The following is a 14,626-nucleotide window of genomic DNA, read 5'->3' as shown; positions in this document are numbered from 1 at the left end:
TATTATTATTTGACCATGCTGGTCATTTATGAACATTTGAACATCTTGGCCATGTTCTGTTATAATCTCCACCCGGCACAGCCAGAAGAGGACTGGCCACCCCTCATAGCCTGGTTCCTCTCTAGGTTTCTTCCTAGGTTCTGTCCTTTCTAGGGAGTTTTTCCTAGCCACTGTGCTTCTACACTTGCATTGCTTGCTGTTTGGGGTTTTAGGCTTGGTTTCTGTACAGCACTTTGATATATCAGCTGATGTAAGAAGGGCTATATTAATAAATTTGATTTGATTTTGATTTGATGCAGCTCGATGGTGCTCCTGTAGAACACTGTGAGGGCCCTCGAGGACAGGCCACATTTCAAATCAAATTGAACTTTATTTGTCACATGCGCCAAATACAACAACCTTACCGTGAAAATGCCATTAACCAACAGTGCAGTTCAAGAAGAGTTTAGAAAATATTGACCTAATAATAAAAAGTAACATAACAATAACGAGGCTATATACGTACCGGTACCGAGTCAGTGTGCGGGGGTACAGGTTAGTTGAGGTCATTTGTAAAGGTAGGGGTAGGGGTGAAGTGACTATACATAGATAATTAACAGCGAGTAGCAGCAGTGTACAAAACAAATGGGGAGGGTGGTGGGTCAATGTAATAGTCCGGTGGCCATTTGATTAATTGTTCAGAACTCTTAAGGCTTGGGGGCAGAAGCTGCTAAGGAGCCTTTTGGTCCTAGACTTGGTGCTCCGGTACCGCTTGCTGTGCGGTAGCAGAGAAAACAGTCTATGACTTGGGTGAGTCTCCGATAATTTTATGGGCTTTCCTCTGACACCGCCTATTATATAGGTCCTGGATTGCAGGAAGCTTGGCCCTAGTGATGTACTGGCCTGTACGCACTAACCTCTGTACCGCCTTATGGTCAGATGCCGAGCAGTTGCCATACCAGGTCAGGATGGTCTCGATGGTGCAGCTGTAGAACTTTTTGAGGATCTGGGGTCCCATGCCAAATCTTTTCAGTCTCCTGAGGGAAAAGGTTTTGTCGTGCCCTCTTCCCGACTCTCTTGGTGTGTTTGGACCATGATAGATCATTGGTGATGTGGACACCAAGGAACTTGAAACTCTCGACCCGCTCCACAACAACCCCGTTGATATTAATAGGGGTGTGTTCTGCCCGCCTTTTGCTGTAGTCCACGATCAGCTCCTTTGTCTTGCTCACATTGAGGGAGAGGTTGTTGTCCTGGCACCACACTGCCAGTTCTCTGACCTCCTCCCTATAGGCTGCTTCTTCTTGCCTTCTGAGGTTGAAGAGTCACAGTCGTGACTTCTTCACATCGGTGTCCGTGTGGTTTGACCATTTCAGCTCCTTGGAGAGCGCTGTGGTGGCTTCTTCACATCGGTGTCCGTGTGGTTTGACCATTTCAGCTCCTTGGAGAGCGCTGTGGTGGCTTCTTCACATCGGTGTCCGTGTGGTTTGACCATTTCAGCTCCTCAGAGTGCTGAGGAACTTGACGTTTTTGACCGTCTCCGTGGCAGCTCCGTTGATGAGGAAGGGGGCGTGCCCAGCCTGGTTTTATTTATAGCCCTAGTCCACTTGTCTAGACTATAAGTCTACTTCTTCTGGGTTTATTTATGTAACCTTTATTTAACTAAGCAAGAACACATTCTTATTTAATTTGACGGCGTACACGGGACAACGCTGGGCCAATTGTGCGCCGCCCTTTGCGACTCCAAATCACAGCCGGTTGTGATACAGCCTGAAATCAAACCAGGGTGTCTTTAGTGACGCCTCTAGCACGGAGATGGAGTGCCTTAGACCGCTGCGCCCCTCGGAAGCCCAGTGGTGAATGGTGAAAGCAGATTCACCCACATTTCAGCACTGCCTTTGTCACATTTTGATGACTATATAGTATTTAGGCTATCTCTGTTATTAATCTATAGTTTGTTGGTACTTGCTATCCGGGATCTTCGGGGTGTCCTTGCCCCCATTGAAGTTTACATTAGGGTACGGGTGTCCCAAGGATTTTGAAGAACACTATAGTTTGTTGGGGACTACAGACTAGGGGCGGGTTCGGAGGACCCGTGCTATCCCAGCATGCAATAGTCGGAGCTGTACCCAACACGCGCAGCCGCGGAACAGCGTGCATGAATACGGAAAGGAAAATTCATCCATCAAAATTTTATTTAGCCGGATTATTATTATATGAGAATCAACACAAAAACAAGCTATATTTGGATCCGAATAACATTAATTTATCTGTACTGATACGGTGATATTGGAGGAAACGAACGACCGAGGGTTTAGCTAGCTACTGAAAATGTCCCTGGTTTGTGCAAGTAAGTTCAAATGAATGAGTTGAGCTGCCCTTCCGTAACGTTAGCGGTAACTATATAGACCGCAAATATCACGTATGTTTGTGTATAAAAATGTCTCTTGAACCTTCCCTTATTATTGTCACCCTATGCATGTTATACATTTCAATTCGCAAGCATCCTTTTTCAAACATTGTACACTGGATCAGCTTGACATCAGTGTTACTAAACTCAGCAGAAAAACAAACGTCCTCTCACTGTCAACTGCGTTTATTTTCAGCAAACTTAACACGTGTAAATATTTGTATGAACATAAGATTCAACAACTGAGACAAACTGAACAAGTTCCACAGACACGTGACTAACAGAAATGGAATAATGTGTCCCAAAGGGGGGTCAAAAGTAAGTCAGTATCTGGTGTGGCCACCAGCTGCATAAGGTACTGCAGTACATCTCCTCCTCGTGGACTGCAATCCCATTGACTTGCTGTGAGATGTTACCCCACTCTTCCACCAAGGCACCTGCAAGTTCCCGGACATTTCTGGGGGGAATGGCCCTCGCCCTCACCCTCCGATCCAACAGGTCCCAGACATGCTCAATGTGATTGAGATCCGGGCTCTTCGCTGGCCATGGCAGAACATTGGCTTTCCTGTCTTGCAGGAAATCATGCACAGAACGAGCAGTACGGCTGGTGGCATTTTCATGCTGGAGGGTCATGTCAGGATGAGCCTGCAGGAAGGGTGCCACAGGAGGGAGGAGGATGTCTTCCCTGTAACGCACAGCGTTGACATTGCCTGCAATGACGACAAGCTCAGTCCGATGATGCTGTGACACACCGCCCCAGACCATGACGGACCCTCCACCTCCAAATCGATCCCGCTCCAGAGTACAGGCCTCGGTGTAACGCTCATTCCTTCGATGATAAACGTGAATCCGACCATCACCCCTGGTGAGACACAACCTCCACTTGTCAGTGAAGAGCACTTTTTGCCAGTCCTGTCTGGTCCAGCGACGGTGGGTTTGTGCCCATAGGCGACGTTGCTGACGGTGATGTCTGGTGAGGACCTGCCTTACAACAGGCCTACAAGCCTTCAGTCCAGCCTCTCTCAGCCTATTGGGGACAGTCTGAGCACTGATGGAGGGATTGTGTGTTCCTGGTGTAACTCGGGCAGTTGTTGTTGCCATCCTGTACCTGTCCCGCAGGTGTGATGTTCGGATGTACCGATCCTGTGCAGGTGTTGTTACACGAGGTCTGCCACTGCGAGGACGATCAGCTGTCTGTCCTGTCTCCCTGTAGCGCTGTCTTAGGCGTATCACAGTACGGACATTGCAATTTATTGTCCTGGTCACCTCTGCAGTCCTCATGCCTCCTTGCAGCATGCCTAAGCCACGTTCGCGCAGATGAGCAGGGACCCTGGGCATCTTTCTTTTGGTGTTTTTCAGAGTCAGTAGAAAGGCATCTTTTAGTGTCCTAAGTTTTCATAACTGTGACCTTAATTATCTTTGAAAGACAGGGTCCTGAAAAGGGTGTTATTTCTTTTTTTGCTGATTTTTGCTTTATTTATGTGCAAAGTACACTTAAACGGTCATGTGTTCTTCCATCTTCTGACTCTAGTAATGTTTGCTGTATTTCTGTTGTAATTTCGGGCATGCTAATTTACCCCTCTCGCTCTACCGTCCATCCAGTCTCGAATGAGGTGCCGGAGCACCCCTGCGTGTCGCCGGTGTCCAACCAGGTGTTCGAGCGGCGGCTGATTGAGAAGTACATCGCCGAGAATGGAACAGACCCTATGAATGGGCAGCCTCTGTCAGAGGAACAGCTGATAGACATTAAAGGTGAGGGAGACATGGAGCAGAGTGTGTTCAGATCTGATGTTGAGCTGAAGTTGACACAGTAAGGGTTAGCCATATCATTTTACTTCCTACTATTCCTGCACGGTGCCCAGCAATCTCTAGGCTGGAGTGCATTCTGCCACTTCAACAACAATGATAACCCCACTAGTCAGGCGTCAAAAGATATCTCAACACATTAAGTTATTTTTGTCTCCCCCCCTGTGTCAGTCTCTCACCCCATCAGACCCAAAGCTCCCTCATCCACTAGTATCCCAGCCATCCTCAAAGCTCTGCAGGACGAGTGGGTGAGTCCATATGGGTATACTCTCCTACACTCCCCTTTTGCTGTGTCTGAACCGAGACACACACATAGACACTCCCCTTCGTACCACACAGTCTTCTAAATCTCTCTCTCTCAGGATGCGGTGATGCTCCACAGTTTCACCCTGAGGCAGCAGTTACAGACGACACGTCAGGAGTTGAGCCACGCCCTCTACCAGCACGACGCCGCCTGCAGGGTCATCGCCCGTCTCACCAAGGAGGTCACTGCCGCCAGAGAGGGTAAGAGACGTATACATACGCACACACACACACACACGCTATACACATATATACACTCAACACATTTGATTATACATACACTGGATTTCTGGTTGTAAAATTTGATCCGATCTTCATCTAAGTCACAACAATAGACAAACACAGTCTGCTTAAACTAATAACACAAACAATGATACGTTTTCATGTCTTTATTGAACACACCGTGTAAACATTCACAGTGCAGGGTGGGAAAAGTATGTGAACCCTTGGATTTAATAACTGGTTGACCCTCCTTCGGAAGCAATAACCTCAACCAAAACGTTTTCTGTAGTTGCGGATCAGACCTGCACAACGGTCAGGAGGAATTTTGGACCATTCCTCTTTACAAAACTGTTTCAGTTTAGCAATAGTCTTAGGATGTCTGGTGTGAACCGCTCTCAAGGTCATTCCACAGCATTTTAAATTGGGTTGAGGTCAAGACTCTGACTGGGCCACTCCAGAAGGTGTATTTTCTTCTGAAGCCATTCGGTTGTTGATTTACTTCTGTGTTTTGGGTCGTTGTCCTGTTGCATCACCCAACTTCTGTTGAGCTTCAATTGGCAGACAGCCTACATTCTCCTGCAAAAAGTTTTGATAAACTTGGGAATTCAGTTTTCCGTCGATGATAGCAAGCTGTCCAGGCCCTGAGGCAGCAAAGCAGCCCCAAACCATGATGCTCCCTCCACCATACTTTACAGTTGGGATGAGGTTTTGATGTTGGTGTGCTATGCCTTTTTTGTCTCCACACATAGTGTTGTGTTCCTTCCAAACATCTCGACTGTAGTTTCATTTGTCCACAGAATATTTTGCCAGTAGCACTGTGGTGCTGTGGAACATCCAGGTGCACTTTTGCGAACTTCAGACGTGCAGCAATGTTTTTTTTGGACAGCAGTGACTTCTTCCGTGGTGTCCTCTCATGAAAACCATTCTTGTTTAGTGTTTTACGTATCGTAGACTCGTCAACAGAGATGTTAGCATGTTCCAGAGATTTCTGTAAGTCTTTAGCTGACACTAGGATTCTTCTTAACCTCATTGAGTATTCTGCGCTGTGCTCTTGCAGTCATCTTTGTAGGACGGTCGCTCCTAGGGAGAGTAGAAACAGTGGTGAACTTTCTCCAATTATAGACAATTTGTCTTACCGTGGACTGATGAACGTGAAGGCTTTTAGAGATACTTTTGTATCCCTTTCCAGCTTTATGCAAGTCAACAATTCTTAATCTTATGTCTTCTGAGATCTCTTTTGTTCGAGGCATGATTCACATCTGGCAATGCTTCTTGTGAATAGCAAACTAAATGTTTAGTTTTTTATAGGGTAGAGCAGCTCTAACCAACAGCTCCAATCTTGTCTCATTGTTTGGATTCCAGGTTAGCTGACTCCTGACTCCAATTATCTTTTGGAGCAGTCATTAGACTAGGGGTTCATGTACTTTTCCCAACATACTCTGTGAATGTTTAAATGACGTATTCAATATAAACATGAAGAATACAATCATGTGTGTGTTTATTAGTTTAAGCACACTGTTTGTCTATTGTTGTCACGAAGATCAGATCGCATTTTATGACAAATTTATGCAGAATTCCAAGTAATTCCAAAGGGTTCACATGCTCTCTTTTTTTGCCACTGTCCATTCTAACATACCTACACACTCTCTTTTACACACACACACACACACACACACACACACACACACACACTCTTTTATGTTCATCTGGATGTTAGTGGCCATGGGGCGTCACTTCTCATTTCTCCTTTTCTATGTTTTACCCTTCTCTCTCCCCGTAGCTCTGGCCACTCTGAAGCCACAGGCGGGATTGGTGGTTGCTCAGGCAGTCGCTTCCCAGCCCTCTGTCACGGTCAGTGATTAGCTCACAGCCCTCCAGTTAATGGGTTTCATTTGATAGTTAACTGGTTTGATGGTTAACTTCTCATAAACGCATGAGCTCAAAACGTTTCTTGACTTGAAGTCTTTTGTCTAACTAAGACCTGTAAAGTTGTAGTATCTATTTGTTAAAATAAAAATCATTTTTTGGACAGCTGACGCAAACACACAGTTTCGAATAAGAAATCTCCAATTCTCGTTTTGTTATTCATTCTGTATTTCATTTCACAGGCTGGAGGTGCAGGAGAGCCCATGGAGGTCAGTGAGCAGGTGGGAATGATACCAGAGATCATACAGAAGGTAAGAGATGATCCATGACCTCACGACATTCACATCCACAGTACAAGAGAAACGATACCACAACAAATAACCAATCAACCATGCAGTCAACCATCCAATCAGTCAACACAGCACAGAGTGACCTATACTAAGATGTCCGCCTCTCTCCACAGCTGCAAGACAAGGCCACTGTCCTGACCACGGAGAGAAAGAAGGTACCAATTCAAACAACTTCCCTGTTGTTATTCATAGAAGAACCGACCTAATGTCCAACCAGTTGTCAGCTGAGTATAAGCTATGGCCTGTGTCTCAAATGGCACTCTACGCCCTACACGGGGCACTACTTTTGAACAGGGGCCATAGGGTGACATTTGGGACATAGCCACGCTGGGAGACATTTTTGTCTGGACCTCACCTCTACCGTCTCTCCTCTTCCCACAGAGAGGAAAGACAGTTCCAGAAGAGCTGGTCCGAACGGAGGACCTCAGCAAGTACAGACAAGTGGCTACCCATGCTGTGAGTGAGTGTGTGTGTGTGTGTGTGTGTGTGTAGGACCTCTAGCTATGGCTTGTGTTGGAACACTTATTCTTCAAACCTTGGGCAAGTTCAGAAAAGTTCCTCCCTGTTTCAGATCATTTTTCTTCCGTTTCATGCCTACTGAACGCAGCCCTAAATTATGTTTCTATGTCTCTCTCTCTCTCTCTCTGTGTGTCTGTCTGTCTGTCAGGGTCTCCACAGTGCCAGTGTGCCTGGGATCCTGTCTCTGGACCTGTGTCCCTCCGACACCAACAAAGTGCTCACTGGTGAGACACACACACATACACCGTCCATTGCCCATTGTAGATATACACACACATATTGTTTCTGTGTGAATTCAATCAAAATGCTTCCTTCCTCAAGAAAAAATAATAATAATAAGAAAATACTATGGCTGTGTCCCAACAGTTACTCTACATGTCCTATATAGTGCACTACTCTTGACCAGAAGGGTGACGTTTGGGATGGAGATCCTGGCCAGACCCAGATACAATCCCCTAACTTCTCTCTCTGTCTCCCTCTACAGGCGGGGCTGATAAGAACGTGGTGGTGTTTGATAAGAAGGAGGAGCAGATCATCGCAACCCTGAAAGGACATACCAAGAAGGTCACCTCTGTCATCTACCACCCCTCTCAGGTGAGACGCACACACTTCCTTTCCTTTACTCTCCGTTGACGTAGTCAGCAGCAACGTCTTGCACTGGAATTACTCTCTAACTCTAATATGCCTTACCTCAACAATTTCTCTCTCTCTCTCCCCCCTTTCTCTCTCTGCGCACTTTCCTCCTCTCACTCTCTCCCTCCAGTCGGTAGTGTTCTCGGCCTCTCCAGACAGCACTATCCGCGTGTGGTCCGTTACCGGGGGCAACTGTGTCCAGGTGGTGCGGGCTCACGAGGCGAGCGTCACCGGGCTCTCTCTCCACGCCACCGGAGACTACCTGCTCAGCTCCTCCGAGGATCAGGTAAAAAAAACAGACACACACGTAACATATGTAAACACACACGTGGATTTGGATGTCGAGAATGCTACTGTTATGTAAAGACCTATTATTACGATTTTTCTCACAATCCGCCGTCTCCCCCTCTTTCTCCAATTGCTATCTCTTCCCTTCTCTCTCTCCATCAGTACTGGGCCTTCTCTGACATCCAAACAGGTCGTGTTCTCACCAAAGTCACTGATGAGGCTGCAGGATGTGGTGAGTGTTTCTATCTCTCTCCCACCCAATTATTATGTTTAATTGAGGAGATAAGACTGTGGTGAAAAGACATGAAAGATGGGAGTAAGTAAAGTAGCCTTGTCCAACCCAGAACGGCCCATAAGGGCAGGAGCATCTGTCCTGTTTCTGTAGTGTGAGGCAGCTTGATGTATAAGTACACCCCCCCAGACAGGACACTAGTCTACCACAGGACGGTAGGGGGAGTGAAAGGGCAGTGGGCCGGATTCGAACCCATGGCGAGTGTGGCAGCTCTAATCGCTGGCCCACACCGTTGGACCCTCTCTCTCTTCCCAGACATTTTATTGACCACATGTTGCTAGGGACAAGATGTTTTATTGGCCACATGTTGCTAGGGACAAGATGTTTTAGTGGCCACATGTTGCTAGGGACAAGATGTTTTAGTGGCCACATGTTGCTAGGGGCAAGATGTTTTATTGGCCACATGTTGCTAGGGACAAGATGTTTTAGTGGCCACATGTTGCTAGGGGCAAGATGTTTTAGTGGCCACATGTTGCTAGGGACAAGATGTTTTAGTGGCCACATGTTGCTAGGGGCAAGATGTTTTAGTGGCCACATGTTGCTAGGGGCAAGATGTTTTATTGGCCACATGTTGCTAGGAACAAGATGTTTTAGTGGCCCCATGTTGCTAGGGGCAAGATGTTTTAGTGGCCACATGTTGCTAGGGACCAGCTTCCTTCCCTCTGTGAATTGACTGACCTAGTACCTAACTGTGGTAATATTTCTAACCAACCCTCCCCCTGTGAATTGACTGACCTAGTACCTAACTGTGGTAATATTTCTAACCAACCCTCCCCCTGTGAATTGACTGACCTAGTACCTAACTGTGGTAATATTTCTAACCAACCCTCCCCCTGTGAATTGACTGACCTAGTACCTAACTGTGGTAATATTTCTAACCAACCCTCCCCTCTGTGAATTGACTGACCTAGTACCTAACTGTGGTAATATTTCTAACCAACCCTCCCCCTGTGAATTGACTGACCTAGTACCTAACTGTGGTAATATTTCTAACCAACCCTCCCCTCTGTGAATTGACTGACCTAGTACCTAACTGTGGTAATATTTCTAACCAACCCTCCCCTCTGTGAATTGACTGACCTAGTACCTAACTGTGGTAATATTTCTAACCAACCCTCCCCCTGTGAATTGACTGACCTAGTACCTAACTGTGGTAATATTTCTAACCAACCCGTCCCCTGTACTCTCAAAGCACACTGATACATTGCAAATGCATGTTCTTTACACATCCTGTCTTGTGCCCCTCCAGCTCTGACCTGTGCCCAGTTCCACCCTGACGGTCTGATCTTCGGGACGGGGACGGCCGACTCTCAGATCAAGATCTGGGACCTGAAGGAGCGCACCAATGTGGCCAACTTCCCCGGCCACATCGGCCCTGTCACCTCCATCGCCTTCTCTGAGAACGGATACTACCTGGCTACAGGTGAGATTGCTGTGTGTGTGTGTGAGAGGACTCTCTATGTGTGTGAATGCACACGTGAGAGAGAGAAGACTAGCGTGTGTGTGTGTGAGAGGACTCTCTATGTGTGTGAGTGCACACGTGAGAGAGAGAAGACTAGCGTGTGTGTGTCAGTCTCTGTTACTCTCTGTCTGAGTGACTGTGTGGAAAGTTGTCTTTGTTCCTGTGTGTTACACACAGGCGATTTTAGCATATACATTTTGGTGGGGCAAAGTCCCCCACATTATTTGGGATTTAGGCAGCAAAGCCACCACTACACAACGCAACACTAAACAATACATAAATTGCACTATAACGGTGACAAACAGTGCCCATAAACTGTTAGGGCCTACAAAAAGCTGTCCCAACAACGGAGCTTTCTGTTAAGCACCATGGAGTGAATCTTTGCCACTGCTACACCTGGCTATCAGCAGAGCCTTATCTGGCAGTGAAACAGTTCATCCAGCCTCATTTACTGCCTTTAAAAAAAACATAGCTGATATGGCTGACTGACTTAAACAAATGTGGTTTCTACTGACAATTGAGATGTACAAACTATGGCATAAGGGAACGACGAGCAGATAAGAGGCAATCCGTAATTTCGATTAAGACATTAATGAGCGAGCTAGGACGGACGTAGTCAATATAACTATTTGTTCAGCACTTTTGAAATGTACAGCGACCGAATTCAGAAGATGGGCCGTTCTTACAGTGTTCTCCCTGTACACCAAGTCAAAACCGTATGATAAATAAACGGGGCATATAAGCAGACAATGAATGCTCTTACAATATTCAATTACATTTCTCTAAAACAGGCTATAGGCTACATGTGCACCAACAAGTCAGAACAGTTGGCTAAGTTATGAGGGGGAAAGGGACCAAATTATTAGGGTGAGGCACATGGACTACTAACAGCTTACTACACAACATACACTTAGTATAACTTTCTTGGCTACAGTATAAATATCTCCCCTACATATCTCCATATTACATCATTTATGCAGCAGCATACAATATATTTGTGGACTCACTTTGTTGTGCTGTGCTCACTTGAACAGGAAGGTGGCGCTGTGGTCCTTTTTGTGGGCAAAGTTTGTCATCAAAGTTTAGCATTCTCTGGATTTATGGTGCGTTCAAGACAACTAGGAACTCGGGGGGGAAAAACAAGGTTGAATCATGACGTCAGTGACCTTCAGTTCGGAGCTCTAGAAAGAGGCCTGAGTTCCCGACTTGGAATTCCATGTTGGAGGACATTTCAAAACATATTTTCCCAGTCGGAACTAATTTTTTCCCCCAGAGTTCCCAGTTGTCTGTATTGACAGCATAGCCTATGTATTCAACCTTTTCTGGCTCATGGCACGTGAATGTTTATACTTTCAAGAGACACTTAAACCCAGACTTGGACCACACACCCACTCCACTGAGTAGCAGGCTAGTGATTTCTTTGCAGCTTGCAGTTAACCACTGATTCCTTCCAAACCACTCATTGTTGAATTTGCGATTTCCAAGTTGTTGTATAATCTTTATGTCCAATGGCCACCGATATGTTTTATTTATACTTTATCTTCATATGACAAGGATTGAAAAGGATTTGCCAGTAGATTGTCGACTTGATTCATGATGACGACTGCTTGACTAGCTACAATTTTGAAAGTATGGACTGTTCATGTCGACGTCAATCAAAGCTACGGTAGATATCACTTGATTTGATGTCATTTTATGGCCAATGACCTTGAGCCATCTTGGATGGGCACTTCTAATGTAAATCTATGGCAGCACCCAAGAGGCTTACATTTTCGAGCTCTCCCTGTAGATTTTGCAGTGAGGTAGTGACAGAACACTGAGCCAATTACGGCGCAACTAGAGAACATTACCAACCCCTAGACTTCGTATTTTCCGCTGGCTGCCCCACCACCAGAGAAAGCACTGAAACACCTGCATTTTGGAGCTGCCTTACTAAAGAAAGAGACCATGTTTGTACGTGGCTTTATTAACTCAATTATTATAAAAACAATGTTCACATTGTTTGCAAACAGATATATCACTACAAATCCTATAGCCTATCCCACCTCGTGCTGCAACAGTGTAAGTGAAGAGCCGAGTTGAAATATTCATTTTTAGAAGCGCTGCACACTGGCATAAAAGTTGGTATAATTGACTTGAAACGAAAGTCTACCGAAGTGAGACTTTGTCCTTGTGTTTCTTGGCTATGTACATTGTTTTATTCACAAGCTAGGGTTGTTTTTTAATGTTTGAGTTTCATCTGCTTGGAACAAGAAAACAATGCGTCTACTAATTCAGACTCAATCTCACTGGCACACACTTGATTTGATTCACGTTACCACGGTAACCTCCCCCTTAAAGGGGCAGGTGAACATTTGTGTCATCTGATATTTTGGTTAAGAGACTAGGGTCACAAAAAAAAAATTAAACAATATACCACAACTTCTTACTAGTTATAAATTGTATTGTTTTAGAAACATTAAAGTACGCTCATCTTTTTTTCTTTTCTTGTTTTGTTGGTGTAATTATCGCAAACCAAAATATTTTGTCTGGTTAAAAAAATGAGTACATTTTTGGCCCTGCTCACCTCACCACCTCTCCTGTCTCCAGGTGCCCAGGACAGCTCAGTGAAGCTCTGGGATCTGAGGAAGCTGAAAAACTTCAAAACCATCACCCTGGACAACAACTACGAGGTAAAAAGAACAGAAAATAATTTGTGCCCATCTGAAATGACCCCTATCCCCTACACTACTTTTGACCAGAGCCTAGTGTATGATCTAAGAAATCCACTGCTATTTGAGACAGTCGTTGTATACTGGACATTCAGAAGCTAGTCGTGCTACAATCTAGCCTGGTCCCACATCTGTGCTCTTGCATTCTTCATTTCTGTCACTGGCATGACAATTCCATAAGGAGTTTGCAAGAGAGCAGAAACCAACTGGCACCCAGGCTAGCAACGATCTGCCCTGTATGACTACTGTAATCTCCTTGTACTGAACTACCCTGTCAATGTAGGTAAATTATATGCGAGTCTCTTTCCTCTCCCTCAGGTGAAGTCCCTGGTGTTTGACCAGAGTGGGACGTACCTGGCTGTGGGTGGCACTGACATCAGGGTCTACATCTGTAAGCAGTGGTCCGAGGTCCTCAACTTCACAGGTAAGAGAATGCACAGTGTGTGTGTGGGTGTGTGTTATACTGCTAGAGATGCAGTGGCAAGTAGTGCTGAGTTAGCTTGGGACAGAAACAGTGGTCTAGAGGTGGGTCTTCAAAGTGCCTGGGTTGATGATGATAGCATGTTTGTATGTATATACAGTACTTTATGAAATATTTAAAAAGTGTATCTGTGAAATGTACTATTCTGTTTATCAGCACCTCCCCAACTTTATTGGGTGTGCGTCAACTCATGCTTTTGAGTTGAGTTCAAGTCTAACATTTTTGCCTTGTTATTGTTTTGTTTTTCTTTACCCAGAACACACTGGGGTGGTGACTGGCGTGGCGTTCGGGGAGCACGCACAGTTCCTCACCTCCACCGGAATGGACAGGAGCCTCAAGTTCTACAGCCTGTAACAACAGGGATCAAAGATCATATGGGCAGAGTGATGGATGGCTCTGATTGGCTGGCCTCTCTGAGGTCACATGGAAAGAGACTTTGGATGCGTCCCAAATGGCACCCTAGGGAATAGGATGCCATCTGGGGGACACACAGACCCTGCAGCAGTTGATCAGAAGGAAAATGCAGCCTGATTGGATAATAATCTGAGGCTGGAATGTTAGAATGGATTTTTAACTGATATGCTCCATGAACAATGGTGAAACAGAGCACATCAGTTTGGATTCCGGGTGACTGGAATTCACCCAAAATATGTCATGCAACAATCATACTATACTAAGAGCCATGGTGCGTGTCCCAAATGGCACCCTATTCCCTATATAGGGCTACACTACTATTGACAGGAGCCCTAAGGTTGTACACGATAAAGGGAATAGGGTACCATTTGGGACGCAAGCATTGACTGAATCACACCAAGAGCCATACAAGCATATTGTAGACCATGTCCATTCATCAATGTGTATATCGTACCTTGTAAGACCCCCCCCCCCACCACACACACAGAGGTGACTTCAGAGTGAACATTAATGTTGTAGATATATATAATATATATATATTTGAAGCTCAGTGCCACCTTTATTTGTATTCATATCATTACAGTATCAGTATGTGGTATTAGTCTTTACAGCTTGTGAACGTCTTGATTTCATGCCTTTTATTCTCCTCATCCTTTTTTTTAACTATCCATTGTTTATTGTACAATGTGAATGATTTCGGTTAGTTGGTAAGTGATGCCAATGATTTGAGGAAATTCTAATATTTGTATATATTTTTTTAACCTTCATATCTTTATTTTATTATCGTATTGTCCCTGCTTTCTTCATGAAATGCCTGTTTTATGCATTATGCTTTTGCCAGGTTCAGATTGTTTTTGGATCATCAATCAATAAACGTCAAAACAGTCTAA

At 45.2% G+C, this 14,626-nt stretch overlaps 1 protein-coding gene across 4 annotated transcripts in view; it reads left to right on the top strand.

Moving 5' to 3' along the window:
* Positions 1-14,626, top strand: part of LOC118362984 (pre-mRNA-processing factor 19) — a 20,678-nt gene extending 6,052 nt beyond the window's left edge. For 3 of the 4 annotated variants that reach the window (XM_052486648.1, XM_052486649.1, XM_052486651.1), the window contains 15 exons: positions 3,992-4,141; positions 4,367-4,443; positions 4,558-4,699; positions 6,501-6,571; positions 6,829-6,897; positions 7,050-7,091; positions 7,318-7,392; positions 7,604-7,679; positions 7,940-8,049; positions 8,219-8,374; positions 8,539-8,608; positions 9,918-10,091; positions 12,720-12,802; positions 13,160-13,265; positions 13,579-14,626. In XM_052486648.1, the coding sequence (XP_052342608.1) occupies positions 3,992-4,141; positions 4,367-4,443; positions 4,558-4,699; positions 6,501-6,571; positions 6,829-6,897; positions 7,050-7,091; positions 7,318-7,392; positions 7,604-7,679; positions 7,940-8,049; positions 8,219-8,374; positions 8,539-8,608; positions 9,918-10,091; positions 12,720-12,802; positions 13,160-13,265; positions 13,579-13,676 (1,499 nt within the window). In that variant the 3' untranslated portion in view covers positions 13,677-14,626. Of the gene's footprint in view, positions 1-11; positions 2,330-3,991; positions 4,142-4,366; positions 4,444-4,557; positions 4,700-6,500; positions 6,572-6,828; positions 6,898-7,049; positions 7,092-7,317; positions 7,393-7,603; positions 7,680-7,939; positions 8,050-8,218; positions 8,375-8,538; positions 8,609-9,917; positions 10,092-12,719; positions 12,803-13,159; positions 13,266-13,578 lie in introns of those variants that run through there. The other variant, XM_052486650.1, reaches the window with a different exon arrangement.

This window comes from Oncorhynchus keta, chromosome 29, assembly GCF_023373465.1.
Source record: "Oncorhynchus keta strain PuntledgeMale-10-30-2019 chromosome 29, Oket_V2, whole genome shotgun sequence".
Lineage (NCBI taxonomy): Eukaryota > Metazoa > Chordata > Actinopteri > Salmoniformes > Salmonidae > Oncorhynchus > Oncorhynchus keta.
The sequence above is the reverse complement of the archived record's forward strand: the minus strand, read 5'-3'. Positions and strand labels throughout refer to the sequence as shown.